At 40.8% G+C, this 15,448-nt stretch overlaps 1 protein-coding gene across 4 annotated transcripts in view; it reads right to left on the reverse strand.

The window, feature by feature from the left end:
• Window positions 1-2,923: 2,923 nt before the first annotated feature.
• The window catches only part of dock10 (dedicator of cytokinesis 10), a 282,351-nt gene continuing 269,826 nt past the window's right edge, over window positions 2,924-15,448 (reverse strand). For all 4 annotated transcript variants that reach the window (XM_060905824.1, XM_060905826.1, XM_060905823.1 and 1 more), the window contains exons 51-56: window positions 14,778-14,924; window positions 14,445-14,655; window positions 11,841-12,031; window positions 11,444-11,544; window positions 3,924-4,062; window positions 2,924-3,762 (exon numbers count right to left, since the gene is read on the reverse strand). In XM_060905824.1, coding sequence (XP_060761807.1) covers window positions 3,715-3,762; window positions 3,924-4,062; window positions 11,444-11,544; window positions 11,841-12,031; window positions 14,445-14,655; window positions 14,778-14,924 — 837 coding nt within the window. In that variant the 3' untranslated portion in view covers window positions 2,924-3,714. The remainder of the gene's footprint in view (window positions 3,763-3,923; window positions 4,063-11,443; window positions 11,545-11,840; window positions 12,032-14,444; window positions 14,656-14,777; window positions 14,925-15,448) is intronic.

The raw sequence follows: 15,448 nt of genomic DNA on the forward strand, positions 1-15,448 counted from the left end.
TACTTACACTTTTAAGTATACACTACCGTTCAAGTTTGGGGTCAGCCAGACAATTTTGTGTTTTCCATGAAAAGTCACACTTTTATTTACTACCATAAGTTGTAAAATGAATAGAAAATATAGTCAAGACATTTTTCTGGCCATTCTGAGCATTTAATCGGCCCCACAAATGTGATGCTCCAGAAACTCAATCTGCTCAAAGGAAGGTCAGTTTTATAGCTTCTCTAAAGAGCTAAACTGTTTTCAGCTGTGCTAACATGATTGTACAAGGGTTTTCTAATCATCCATTAGCCTTCTGAGGCAATGAGCAAACACATTGTACCATTAGAACACTGGAGTGAGAGTTGCTGGAAATGGGCCTCTATACACCTATGGAGATATTGCACCAAAAACCAGACATTTGCAGCTAGAATAGTCATTTACCACCTTAGCAATGTATAGAGTGGATTTCTGATTAGTTTAAAGTGATCTTCATTGAAAAGAACAGTGCTTTTCTTTCAAAAATAAGGAAATTTCAAAGTGACCCCAAACTTTTGAACGGTAGTGTACCTTGATCAAAAGTTTAATAAAGTATTAAAATATTTGTGCCTTATGTTTAAGTGTACTTGCCCTGTAGTAAATTTAGATTTTTAAAGAAAATGAATGTTCTTAATCCTGAGTATCTGTTGTTATTTTGTGAATTCTTACCTTTACAACTTCATTGTAACTTAAGGTACAAAACACTTAAAGGAGATACGCAGAACCATGGCCTCACTTTTTGTTTATAAATGCCATGAGACCTCAAGAATGGTATAGGAATAGTTTTAAGTGTTAACAATAAATCTAATATAGCAATTTTTATGATTAAAATGATTCATATAGGTAGCGGTCTGAATGAATGACCTTGACATCTGTGACGTCACCGCAGGAAGGCTATCATCATCGCCATTTTCACTATACTAAAACACAGAGCTGACTGCAACTTTGATCCTCCATTTTGAGCTAATTTATCTCCATGCCACGTAGATGTGTTGCTTTTTGGGCACATTTTGCGAGAAATTCATGGGCACATTTTACTGATGACTCGTACGAAACCTCTGATCTGTTGAGGAGCGTTGTCTATAAGCCCGTATTGAAAGCAGGTGCAGTACCAACAATTAAAGGAAAAGAAAACTACAAGAAAAGGAAAGTAAGTTCAGTTGCACCAGTTCTCCCGGAGTGTGAGCCGAGCAGTAATGGCGGAGTACTCAGTATGGAGAAAATGGAGAATGAGTGGACCAGTCATCTGATTTCTCCACTGGATATATTTGCCTCAGTAGCAATATCTTGCCCTTATGTGGAAGAAGTGAATGAACGAAGAACTGAAAGTCAGATTGTTTCAAAACAATCGGCCACAAGATCGGCCTTCAAGAAGCGAGAACACAGACGGGTAAGATGCGACTCTCATTTGGTTACATCACAACAACAACACTCGTTGTTTACCTGCATTTAGATTAATGCATGTAACTTGTATTGTGTATTTAAGTTACCGGTATAAGATTATTTGATTTGCTTCAGAGTGATTGTCTCAGTTCTGATTATTTAATTAGCCTTTTACGTTTTATCAGTGAAAATGCATGCATGTCCATGTATATTGCATAAGTTATAATGGCTATGAGAGTCTTTTAATGAGAGTCACATGAGACTGTCAGTTCAATTCCATCCGATTCTCTAGACGGCTTTGTTCTTTGGCTTTATTTCATAAAGTGGGGGCCTCCATGGCCGACGTGTTACTATTGGATTCACTTTCCGATGGTTCGAACTGATACGGTTCTACGTGTATAGCAGTAGCATGTACACACACACCAATTTCAGGACTGTCACAGTCAGATGTATTACTATCTGAGGAATCCAAAGAATCTCTAATAAATCCGAATGAAGAGGCCATTGCAACCACTCTCGCCTGCCGAGTCTGGCTTTGGTCTATTGAAGAGGCCATTGCAACCACTTTCGCCTGCCGAGTCTGGCTTTGGTCTATAGCTGTCAAAGGCCTCGGCCTTAAAACCGGTTACCACTGTGACGTCACTCACTCAGGGCTGGCTGGCTTGGCGGGGCAGTTCGAATGCCAACTTTGTGGTCGATTTTTAACTCCCAAAAATATATTTTTTAAAATTCCTATGTATGCAGCATACAAGAGTCAAGGATGGAGATACTATCCACTTAGAAATGTATTTAAAAATACAGGTTCTGCATATCTCCTTTAAATTGTCTACTAGTAGTGTGCATGAGGTAAGGGTTAGGGCTAGAAAACTAATAGCATACCTAGAAGAGTAATTGCGGCATACTTCAAAACTAAAAAGTGGACTAGATGTATATAGCCAGTAACTAATAGTATATTTCCAATATGCTATCAAGTATACTTTTATAAACTAAAAAGTGGACTAGAAGTATAAAACAAGTAAACTCATAGTATATTTCCAGTTAAGTATGCTTTTGTTAACTAAAGAGTGGACTACAAGTATAGAACTAGTAAACTATTAGTATACAAGTTTACTTGTGGTATACTTGAAGTACAAAATAAAAAATACTAGTTGTATACTCAAAGTTTACTTCTCTTAGACTTAAAGTATATTTTTATAAACTAAAAGTGGGCCAGTTTAGTCCCAAGAAGTATTAGATTAGTTTACTTACAAGTATATAGTAAGAACATTGATATCAGTATACTTGGTACACAAAACTTTACTTAAGTATACTTAATAAAATGAACTTGAAGTATACTTCTTTTTGATAAGGGGAGAAAAGCTTTGTTGCCTCGTATCCAAATGTTATCTAAACTATCCAAATGTTTGCTAAAGCATAATTTTTCCATAATTTTAAGAATATATAAAAACTTTATCATTTCGTTTTGAGGTTTACAGTTTCTCAGTAAACGCAATAATTTATTCCAACAAAGATAAAAACCAAATTCTTTCACTTTTCTTTAATTTATCAAAACAACAAAAAGATCATATATAGTTTTTTATATATTTATATATAAAACAAAACATTTTAAATATTAATAATTCTTATATACAAATTTCAAACAGTACATGACATAATAACACATTTTCAGTCATAAAAAGTTATAAAACAGTACATTTCTGTTTCCAAAATGTGAGAGTTGCGAGATTTGTGAATGTTAGGATACAACGCTGCTATTTTAGGCATGTCTACATTCATACACAAACTAGAGGTGTGTTCGACAAGACTATCCGGGAAACACTGGAACATGAGGATAATGATAGCCTTAAAATCCTAAAACAGCCGATAGTCTATCGAGTAAATGTTCACAATGTGATTCAGTGATTCGGTAAAAGCCCTCGAATAAGATTGTAAGAAAGTCTTGTGTAGTTGAACACACCTCAAGGTAATTAAGGTCACTGTTTTCTAGAGGAACAGGGTCTAGGAGAGAAGGCATATGTGAATTTGAGTGTATATAAGAGGAGTGTGTCTGTGTGTGCGCGCATGTACGTGTTGTAGTACAGGAAGTACAGGAAAAAAGTCGTACTGTGTCCTTCACAACCAAAACAGAGCAGCTGCCTGGTCTGTATCATCCACAGGACTGTAACCTTTTACACGTTTCTGAACATTTCTTCTGATTCTATTTTTCAGTTCATTCATTTCCTCTCAGCGTCCACAAGGCTCATACTGAGAGTAACACTGACGAGGTTCCTGGGGTAAAAAAAAAAATCATCTTCCTGGACACTCAGGGGCAGTTCAGAAGGCGTTGGGTCGTTCTATAACCGAGTGTCTTCCATGTGGGATCTTTACATGCCAAAGAGACAAAACATATAAATAAGCACAAAAAGCAGACACAATAATGTGTTTTGTGTACACTTCACCATACTGCCAAGTAAACAGAGACTAGCATAATCAGCTAAGTGAACTCCTGAATGAATAAGCGGCTTCTAAGAAAGATCACAGACCTGTTCGTTCATAATGGCCGAGAGCTCGTTCAGCATGTCTCTGTAGTGAGCTCTCATTTCCTCCTGGTACTCCAACTGGTCTTCCTTTATCAGCCGCTCATTCACGTCCAGAGCCTGACCACATGCGTCCGCAAACTGCCTGCAAGAGGACACAGACTGGTTGGTCTGCCCTGTCCACACAGAGACTCAAACAATGGCATGTTCTCATATATACAGGGATCCCAGCAGTAATTGAAAAAAATAGAGGAATGTAAGAAACTATCAGCAGGGGTCAAGGGGGCTGCAAGCCCTTTGCGGGGTGCAGGGGCAGCGCCCCTGCTGGGGGTACAGGGGGTGAAGCCCCCTGAAGCTGTTGAGATTTTAACATTTAAAGATGCTATAGAACACATTTTTTACATAGATTTAACATAGAAAAGCAACAGAATTTAACAATAATGTGTATCTATTTGATGCCATATTTTGTAATCAATGACATAAGTGGCAAAAAAAAAATTGTTCTTTATAAAAATTAGATGAAAATGTAGCTTTGAAGAATATACTTCTTCTAACCCGGACACTGTTCCGCTATCTCTTTTATGGACGATATCTTTTTTCCACGACATATTCAGGGCTGTGAAATTGTAAATAAGAAATCCGAGGAAAAGGGGGGTCTGAGGGGCACAGCCCCCCAGCATAAGCTGGGGTTCTGGGGCCTGCAGGGCCACAGACACCAAGCCATTTTAGGTGTTATATGGTGTATTCTGAGCATTTCCTGCAAGTAAAAAATTGATCTCAACAAGTAAATATTTGACTAGTCTTGGTCTTCATTTTGCCATATAAAATACCTATCAACAGTTTTCTCTTTTAAAATGAAAGATCCATGTAAAATACCTTGAAATATCTAATAAGTGCCTATGTATTTTATCTCTTAATCAAAATAAAAGTAAAAAAAATGTGTAAATAACAATTTAAAGAAATGTTAATAAAAGAAAACTTTGATGGGCCTTTCAAAATGACTTTGTGAAAAATCATGCTCAATATTTAAGTGAGAGATACCTGTTGTCTTCCAAATTACACTTAATTCTTGTATTATGTCCTGGCTTTTTCCAAGAGTCTGTCACAATGTCTCTTGTCTACAGAGCAAAAGTTTAAAAAAACTAATGTTTCTTATCTAATATATTATTTACATCTTTTCTTTTACTTCTGGCTCCTTCTAGTCCTCTTTGCATCACTCCCAGCTATTTCTTTCAATTCATCTTTCAGTAAGGCTATTAGTTATTAGTTCTATAGTATTTGCATTCCTCTATTAAAGCTATTTACAAAATGTTCATAGTCTGTCAAACAGCATCTAATGAAAGTCTTTTAATTTTCTTTTCTTTAACACCATCTCTTTCAGTTTTGCAAACTTGTTCTTTTTCATCTTTTCCTTCAGTCTGTCTGTGTGTTCTTTTCTAGCCCTCTTTGCATCTCTCTCAAACACCTCCTTAGCTTTCCTTTTTGATGGCATCTTAACTATGTCTGATCTTGCACCCTGTAAGTACAAAATTCACGTACGTGGTGCCAGGTCACGCAATAGCTATTTTTAGCTCTGTCATGCACTCCTGAGCAGTGTTGCCAGATACTACTGACGTTTTCCAGCCCAAAATATGTTCAAAACCCACCAAAATGCACTTGAAACCGCCCAATCTGGCAACACTGCTCCTGAGTCGCAGTCAAGACGTGTTCCATGCTCAGCTGGCATAAAACTCCGCGAGTTCGACTGTATTGAGCCGCCGGTCTCGTGCAAGGCAATTAAAACCGACTAGACCCCCCCCCCCCCCCCCCCAATGATTTTTAATGCAAAAATAGACGTTTTGTGAAGATATTTTTCGCGACAGAGTCCGTGGAAATTTCACAGCCCTGCATATTGAATTAAGTTCAATGCATTAGAAACAAAAGCACGAATGGAGTTAAAACACATTTTCTAGCAAATGGGTGCAGCCATATTGTTTTCTCGTTCTATCGCGTACAGTCTCGCGGTATTTACATCAATTTAACTTCCGAGTGTTCCCGAATGTCAACGAGAACAAACGAAGCTGACAAAAACATCGCTAAACAAGCAAACCAAATCAGAACGTATTCTGCTGGTCATTTTACTTAAACAAACATATTTTTAACAGATATACAAGAGATTTAAAAAAAAAAAAAAACACCACCACTTTGGCTAGAAAAATAGCGGAATTCCGCTAAATAGCGGACGTCTGGGATCCCTGTATATAAGCAGTGTTGTAGTCGCTAAACCTCGAGTCCAAGTCCAGTCTCGAGTCCCCAGTGTTCAAGTCTGAGTCAAGTCCAAGTCATTAAAAAAAAAAAATTTGAGTCGAGTCCGAGAACAAGACTCCAACTGCACCATTTGACGGTGGCTGTTTTAGCACCATTAACATTAGTTTGTTCCTGAACATGACGTATGAACAGGTGAATGTGCTTCTCTTTATCAGGGAGTGTGAAGTATTCTGTCAGAGATGGTTGGGAGACGGATGTAAGTGCAGAAGGTGCATTTATTAATACAAATGAAGACAGATAAACAATCCAGAACGGCAGGCAAAATCGTAAAACGGTGAAACAGGCAATAGGTCGAGCGAAACACAAACAGGCTATCGTAGACTTGGCAGAATCAAAGACGAGAAAAGAGGAAATCAGGGATCAGGAAACCAAACAAGGAAATAAGGCTTGGTAATGTGTCAGCAATGCAACTCAATACTTCGCAAAGTAAGTGTGTTTTCACAGTTCTTAAATAGGCGTGCTGGTTGGGCCTTAATCCTGTGCAGGTGTGAGTCATTTACGGTGCGTGCGCAAGAGGCACGCAGGTGTGACACTCTTGCATGAAATTAGTACAAAAATTAATGTAGATATAAATATCTTATGTCAAATTATTATGGCACGTTACAAAAAAATAAAGAAACTAGATAGAACTCGACGCCAACGGCGTCGATGGGGATGCCTCCACCTGGTAGACTACACGCCTCATTAAGTTGTGATTTGGGGATGGACATTTGACCTCACAGTAATCTTGACCTGGTGAAATTACTTGTAGTAGCCTTGGAGATACTGTGTTCACAAGGTTTTCGGACAGACATCTGACCTCACAGTGACCTTGACCTTAGACCTTTTGACCTCAAAATCTAATCAGTTTATCTGTGTCCCCAAGTGCACAAATGGTGAAAGTTTGGTGAAATTCCTTTCATCTGCCTTGGAGATATTGTGTTCACAAGGTTTTCAGACAGACATTTGACCTCACAGTGACCTTGACCTTAGACCTTTTGATCTCAAAATCTAATCAGTTCATGTTTGTCCCAAAGCGCACAAATGGTGAAAGTTTGGTGAAATTCCTTTCATTAGCCTTTGAGATATCGCATTCACAAGGTTTTGGGACGGACGCACACACGGACAACCCAAAAACATAATGCCTCCTGCACCTTACGGTGGCAGAGGCATAAAAATCAGAGTCCTCGTCTCCAATTTATGAGTTCAAATGCAGTTAATGCACAAGTCCGAATCATCAGTGCTCAAGTCCAAGTCGAGTCACGAGTCCTTAAAATTAGGACACGAGTCGGACTTGAGTCCGAGTCCTGGACTTGAGTACTACAAGCCTGGCTGGAAGTGATTTAAATAATGTTGTAGCACAGTCCTGAAATACTATCCTTAACAGGTATAGAGGTTTTCGACCCACGTGACCGTTGCCATGTCAACAAGTAGCCGGCGCCATTTTGACGGTCTCATTGTCGAGTATTTTATCCGGCCTAGATGACGCGAGTAAGAAGCGATATCACCAGAAAATCAATGATGCTGGTGTACGTGATCCGTACACGTTACCAGGCTATCTTTTTCTGGCTTTGCAGCGCGGGTGATCTTCCTGACCTGCAGTCAGGCGTGTGGGAAATACCAGGGAAAAAACATAAAAGAAAAAGGAGCGAGATGCAGAAAACACCTTCACTATCCAGCGACGTAGGGCATTTACAGGGCGAGCAGAGGGAGAGGAATTTGCAAAAATTGAGGTTAGCAGGCTTGGAGAACGACGTTTACCTGCTTCCACCAGGATTGTTCACTGACAGCTAAGATTTGTTCACATTTTCATTTACTTTCGGTCCTCAGGATAAACAAAATGTTATTAAATGTCATTGAAATAACTTCTTAGTCTGTTGAGACATGGCCCGTTATAAGTTTTTCCTTTACTGTATTTACTAGTTTACTGAGCTAGCGCACTTGGGCAGGCTGGGAGCGAGCGCGCCAGCCTGCCCGAGCTAGTGCGCTCGCTCCCAGCCTGCCCGAGCGTGCTAGCTCAGTAAACTAGTAAATCCAGTAAAGGAAAAACTTGAGACTGAAAGGTTTTAACAGTCATCCAAATGACTGAACGTAAACATTGCTACAGTAACATACTAGCTACTGTTGTTGACATTAGCTAGCTTGACCTTCAAAATGGCGGACACCGGGGCGTCACGTCACCTGTGACGTCATGTCGAAATCCTCTATAAACATATAAAAGGGTCTTAGAATGCAGTGTTTAGTCTGTTTGAATGGAATCACCTTTGCCCTGTCTGTGCGGTTTGTTTGGGTAGGTGAGAAAATAGCAATTACAGTTGTGAACCAAAAAAAAAAAAGATTAAGAGTTTTCTTTTTTTTTTTTGTTCAAACTAAGCCAGAGCTGTAGAACTGCAAAAATGTCACGTATCCTGAATATCCTCACCAACTTGTTAAATATTATTTATATAATTATCAAAGCATTTTTTTCCACGCACTTGGCAAAAGCTTGTTTCCATTGGTGTAATTTCTGACCAGTTGGCTGAAAGAGATTTACGAGTACATTTTCAGCCCTACACACCTCTCAACCAATGAAATCAAACCAAACAGCAAACAAATGTATCAATTTCATTCAGATTCAGACTCGGCAAATGGACTAAAAGGTGTGAAAGATGTACAAGAGAAGGAATCGCACAATAATTCAAAATTACATAAACTCCCTCCTGCACCAAAGACAATCCAATCAATCAGCTAAGAATGGTTGCTTCTTTTTGTAGACAGCATTTCTAATCCATGACGATCTTCATCTCAAACACCTTGGTTAATTACAACCCCAAATCAGGAGAAGGTGGGATGATATGGAAAAATGCAAATAAAAAAGAAAGCCGTGACTTCTAAATTTACTTTGGCATGTATGTCACTGCAGACAGTATGAACCTAAGATACTTCATGCGTTCTCTGGTCAACTTCATGTCATTTGTTAATGTACTGTACATCCATTCCTGCATTTCAGTCCTATAACACATTCCAAAAAGAGTCGGGGGCAATTTAGGGCTTGTAATGAGGTAAAACAATTCAATAATGATGTGATTTGAAACAGTTGATGTCAACGGGTGATTGTAATCATGATTTGGGACAAAATCAGTATCAGTATCAGTATTTGCCATTTTGTAGTGCAGTCCGAATGTATAGTGAGAATTATTACGCCCTATATAGTGGATTCATAGTATTCCACAATGCACTGGGAAAAGTAGTGGACAACCGATGGGCACTAACCAAGCAATACTGTATATACCGTCATGCTGAAAGAAAAAAAAAAGCATGTTGGGGTGAACAGGCAGAAGAAGAAACATTAAAAACGGACATTCAAGTACAATAGAAAACTTTGCATTCAAGTAGAATAGAAAAAAGCTAAAATGGCAGAGACCGATAATAATAATAAGACAGAGAAAATACAAGAATAAAAGTTACAGTGCGGAGCGAGGATTTAAACAAAAGCCTCAAATTTGATTTAATAAAAGGCAGCGGCGGCGGCACGGTGGTGTAGTGGTTAGCGCTGTCGCCTCACAGCAAGAAGGTCCGGGTTCGAGCCCCGTGGCCGGCGAGGGCCTTTCTGTGCGGAGTTTGCATGTTCTCCCCGTGTCCGCGTGGGTTTCCTCCGGGTGCTCCGGTTTCCCCCACAGTCCAAAGACATGCAGGTTAGGTTAACTGGTGACTCTAAATTGACCGTAGGTGTGAATGTGAGTGTGAATGGTTGTCTGTGTCTATGTGTCAGCCCTGTGATGACCTGGCGACTTGTCCAGGGTGTACCCCGCCTTCCGCCCGTAGTCAGCTGGGATAGGCTCCAGCTTGCCTGCGACCCTGTAGAACAGGATAAAGCGGCTAGAGATAATGAGATGAGATGAGAAAAGGCAGCGGCAAAGAAGAAAGAAAGTATTCAGCCTTGATTTAAAAAGAACTGAAAGATGCAGGTACTTTGTATTGATTAATGTGGGAAATACGCTTAGTATAATATGGATTTATCACAAAAACACATGCATGTATGTATTATTTTGAAAACCCACCAGTTGACTGATCTGGCACGTTTTAATTGTGTGACGTAAATACCGGCGCGACGGACTAGTGTCCAAAAGTGTTTTTACATTTTACAGATGAGCTCACTATATCGTCCTTTAAATAGAATTCCCTAGATAGTGAGTAGGTAGTAGTGAGTGATTTCGGACACTAATCATAAGGGCCTCTGCATGCTCTTGTGACAAGGCTTTCGCAGATAGCTTTTCGCAGACAGTTGTAATTTATCGTTGAGCGGGGAGTAATAGGCGTGCGCGATGTTATTCACCGCCACAACGCAAGGGGGCGTGAAGTCGCGAAATCGCTAGGAGTAGCTGGTGGGTGTGGTTAGTGGAGTGTTTATCCTCCGGTTACTTATAATGACTAGAACTGGAGTCGTATAGATGTACGTACTTCCTCACTTCCTCGATCAACCGCTCTTCGTGCTGCTCCATCTTCGCTCGTGTTTTTAAAAATGGCGGTCGTGAAAACAAAACAAACCGGGAAAGTAGGGAAGCGGAAGTGCATGTACAGCGGATGTAGAGTGGACCAATCAGAGCCCTCTTGTCTGCGACGCTGTCTGCGGTGGTCACAATTTTTGGGAGGTGCGCGCAGAGCGTCTGCGAAGGGGGGGGCTTCGCAGATGCCATCTGTGAGGACTGGGTTGTCAGCATAGATTGGCCTTTAGGCTTTAAGGAGCAAAGATGGGCCGAGGACCTGGTAGTAGCTGTTACCTGAAACAAGTCCAAAAGCCAGGGTCTGTCATGCTATGGGGTTGTGTCAGTGCCCTTGGCAAAGGTCACTTACACTTCTGTGATGGAGCATTAATGCAGAAAAGTACACAGATTTTGGAGCAACATATGCTGCCTTCTTCAAGACGACATCTTTTCCAGGGATATTTCAACAAGACAATTCTGTTGAAACTACATTCTGCACACATTACAAAGGCATGGCTGTGGAAGAAGAGGGTGCCTGTCCCCACTGTTCCCGACAGAGAATGTGTGGTGACTTTTGAAATGAAAAATATGACCATGATGCCGCCGTACTGTTGCACACCTTAAGACCTGTTTGCAGGAAGAAAGGGGCAAAATACCACCTGAAACGCTTCATCACTTGGTGTCTTCAGCCCCTAAACATCAAGTTCAAGCATCAAATACTAAACATCAGTAGCGTGGAGAGCAGCGTCAAAGTTTGTTGTAAATATTCAATGGTACCTGAAGATCTCTTTGAGCAACTTGACCTGGTTGTCTGGATATTTCTTTGCATTTTTCTCCTCCAAAAATGCTCGAGCGTAAGCCATTGGTCCTGCGTTTACCTGCAGAAAAAGTTAAAAAGACTTGTAACACAACACTGTTAAAATCTCATTTCTGATTGGTGTTTATTATTCATTTCAGGAAGGAATTAGGGCAGGCACAAGCATACTTTGCGACTATAATCTTTCTGATATAATCCTTTGGTGTAAAATATACTCACCCCATTGCTATATTGTTTTGGTAAGAACAAGGTGCTGAAGTAAGTAAGGTATGACGTAAAAATCTTCTGCTGCAGTTGTATCTTCAAGATGCATCCTCATGTGTGTGTATGTGTGCGCGTGTAGATGCTTGTGTGTACCTTCACACTGACACTGCCCTGAAGCTTGAGCTGCAGCCGGATCATGTCCACCTCGTCCATCTTGCAGAGCTGGTTGAGTTCAGACACTTTGCGGCTCATCTCATCGATGGCCACCTCGATGGGGTTCATCTCTGTGCTATGCTGCTTCACCACCTGGATCCGCTTCTTCAGGTACGGGAACATGGAGCTCGCTATTCACCAATGAACAATCATCCATTAATTAGCAATGTAAAAATAATTTCGGAATTTTTTTAGAAGTGGAGAAAATAAATAATACATATTATTATACGTACAGGACACTTTTTCGATGGAATAAAAACGTGTTCTATTCCCTTCTAGCAGGTTTCATTCAGTTTGATAGCATGCAATATTGTTAGCATATCGCTTATCCTTTGTGTATTACGTCACTCTGCCCAGTGGAGAATGAGCGTTGAATATGGTTTACGATATTGCATGGTTATCAAGACAACATGACATCGCACATCAGAGCTGATGCGAATATTCAATCAGAAAGTTTTCTGCTGTGCATGCACAAACATTTATTTGTTCACCGGGAAAGAGAAAGATGCGTTGAACACCTGAAAGGCTACCAAAACTTCATTAGATATTCTTCACACGTATTTACAAGCGGTGCCAAACCGTTACTATTAGAGCTGGGACTTCATTTCGGCCAAAACTTAGCCAGACACACCAAAAAAGCAACAGGGCAAAGGATTTTGCAAGGGATTAGCGGCAGGCTGCTAGGTTGCGCCGTTGTGTGTAGTTGCTGATGTTGATTTTAAAAGTGACTAAGTAAATTACTCAGGGAAATGAATACTTAAGTCTGAGTGAAAAATACTGTAGCGAGCGTACGTGGAAGAAGAGTCTGGAGACAGAAATCTTATGGCCCTTTTCCACTACCCTTTTTCAGCTCACTTCAGCTCACTTCAGCCCGACACGGCTCGCGTTTCGACTACCTCAGAACAGCACGACTCAGCTCGCTTCAGCCCTACTCAGCACCCAAAACTCGCACGGTTTTGGAGTAGGGCTGAAGCGAGCCAAACCGAGCCGAGTGGGGCTGGGGGCGTGAGGAGACACTCCCCTGTGCACTGATTGGTGAGGAGGAGTGTCCTCACATGCCCACACACGCCCCGCGAGCACACTGGGATCTGTAAACACCGTAAACCCGGAAGAAGGAGAATTACGAGAATTTCTGAAGCCTTATGCGCCTCGCCTCATCTATACGCTCTTGCCAGTATCTGTTGGCGTTGTCGGTGACAACAAGCCACAGCACCAAAACCAGCAACACTAACGACTCCATGTCCTCCATGTTTGTTTACTATCCGGGTCGTGAGACTACCGCTTAAAAGGTCACTGATGTCACTGTTTGCGCCGTCTAACGACATCACGTGACGTCCACCCACTTTCGCTAACTCCACCCAATGTGTCCACCCACTTCCAGCCAGCACGGTTCAGCACGGTTGTAGTCGAAATGCAACTCCAACAGCCCCGCTCAGCTCGACTCAGCCCAACTCAGCACCGCACGGCTCAGCCCAACTCAGCCGCGTTGGTAGTGGAAAAGCGGCATTAGTTTCTCGGTCGTTAGCCTGTGCTGTCGAAAGCATTGACTTGACTGCTTTATTAGCATTCGCTAACACTACTGATGAACGCGGCACCAGCTGGAAGGTGACTTCACTGCTGCGCTGATGGCACCGACTCACGGTTAAGCTTGCAATGACCTTCAAGAGGCCAAGGGTGATACATTTTTGGTCCCTCCCACTATAAATCAAAATCTGATTGGTTGATTCATCGGTCACTTCCTACATAAACATACACTGCCATGGCCTTCTGTCCCAGCAATGAAGTCCTAACCAATGAGTGAGCCAGCTCTAAACTCTTCTCTGCTTAGAGACAACAAACAAAACAAATCTCATTGGATTTTAATGTTTTCTGGACAGTAACCCTTTCATTTCTGAAGCAAATTTGATAGACAATGAGGCCAAATAAGAAGAGAATAATTATAATGAAATTATGATAGACTGAAAGCAATTAAATATAACATTTGAAATGCTGATATGTTTGGGCCTTCTCTGAAGGACTAAAAGGCCCTGATGGTTCCCCTCTGATTACAAGAGAAAAACATACCAACGGACATCGAAAAACTGGAAAAGAGAGTGTGTATCTATAATAATAATAATAATAATAATAATATTGGCTGGCTTTTTTCTCGTCTTCAACTTGTTCAGTATCTTGCTAGCTGAAAGGAATATACCTGATATACCACTCAAAGCCAGCCAGTATTATTTAAATATACCTTTTTTTTTTTGCTTCTATGCCATACAATGGATCAGAAAATTGTCTACGTTTCAGACTTCTTTTTACATTTTTCTTCCCCAGCCAGAACAGACCTACTCACGTCTGACCCTTTCTCTTAATAAGATACCCATAAGGGACAAACAGTTTCAACAGAATGGTGGGATCAGTTAGGTGGAAGGGGAAGACTTGTCTGTTTTCGGCACAAAGCTCTAAATCTTACAAATAGCTGCTTTACTGTAATGCAATTTCAGTAGCGTCTATTTTCATATAAAAACAGTGGATATAGTGATGAAATGTCGTCCAACTCACTGGTCAGGATGGTGCGCCTCTTGCACTGTTCCTCCACGTCGCCATGCTTCTTGCCTGAAAGAGTAAAGGGTGTCTCGAAGACGAAGCGATTGATGTTGTGATTCCTCTCGAAATCGGTCTTCTTTTCCTGTTGCTCCTTCTCATCAAAGTATGGCACCACATATGTGACCTGAATGTAGGCGAATTTAGGATCCAGGTCTTTGGGGTTCACCTGGACCCAGACATTAAAGACAATGGCATTAAAGACAGTGTTTTAGAAGCAACCGTTAATTTTAAGAAGAGTTCAGAGATACAAAAATAAACATAAGTGAGGGGAGAAGCAGAAGACGACACCTTGTTGGAGTCCTGGATCATTTTAACGTTATCCGCTCCAAACTTGTCAGAGTAGAGTTTGAGGAGCCTCTGAGAAATCTCCGAAAGGCCTGTGAGCTTCGGCTCTTTGTAGATAAACTCCTTACTCTCCTCTTCTTCGAAGAATCCCTATTAGACAGGCCACTGTTAGTCAAAAGATCTTTTTTTTTAAACCTTGGCAAACACTGTCCTCATGTGGCAGCAATGTTAATAACTGGCTATCTTGCATTATGCTTCGTTGCCATGGCTGGAACATGAGATTACGTTGATGAAAGCATAAAAGCACTCGTCTCTCACATGACCCAAAAGTTAATCGCTATTAGTTCGGCTGTAATGATTGAAACGGCATGGATTACACCATCCAAACACTTAAATACCTCTGTTTAACCTTTCTTTGGTCTAAAAAAAATGTCATTATACCTCCATATTCCACATACTCAGAGTTAGGCATAGACATAAGGGTGACTTATGGGAGGAATATCACACAATAAGGTGTTACATACCATACATAAATATGTATGCATGTCAAAAAACATGTTCAAATATTAGCTGCGTAGGAGAAAGAGGTACGGTTATGTTGTTTAGAGCAGGAAACGGGAAGAAAATGTCAGAAAGTGAACGAAACAAAGCAAACTTACCACTGCCTGACACAG

Source organism: Neoarius graeffei, chromosome 23, assembly GCF_027579695.1.
Source record: "Neoarius graeffei isolate fNeoGra1 chromosome 23, fNeoGra1.pri, whole genome shotgun sequence".
NCBI classification, from domain to species: Eukaryota; Metazoa; Chordata; class Actinopteri; order Siluriformes; family Ariidae; genus Neoarius; species Neoarius graeffei.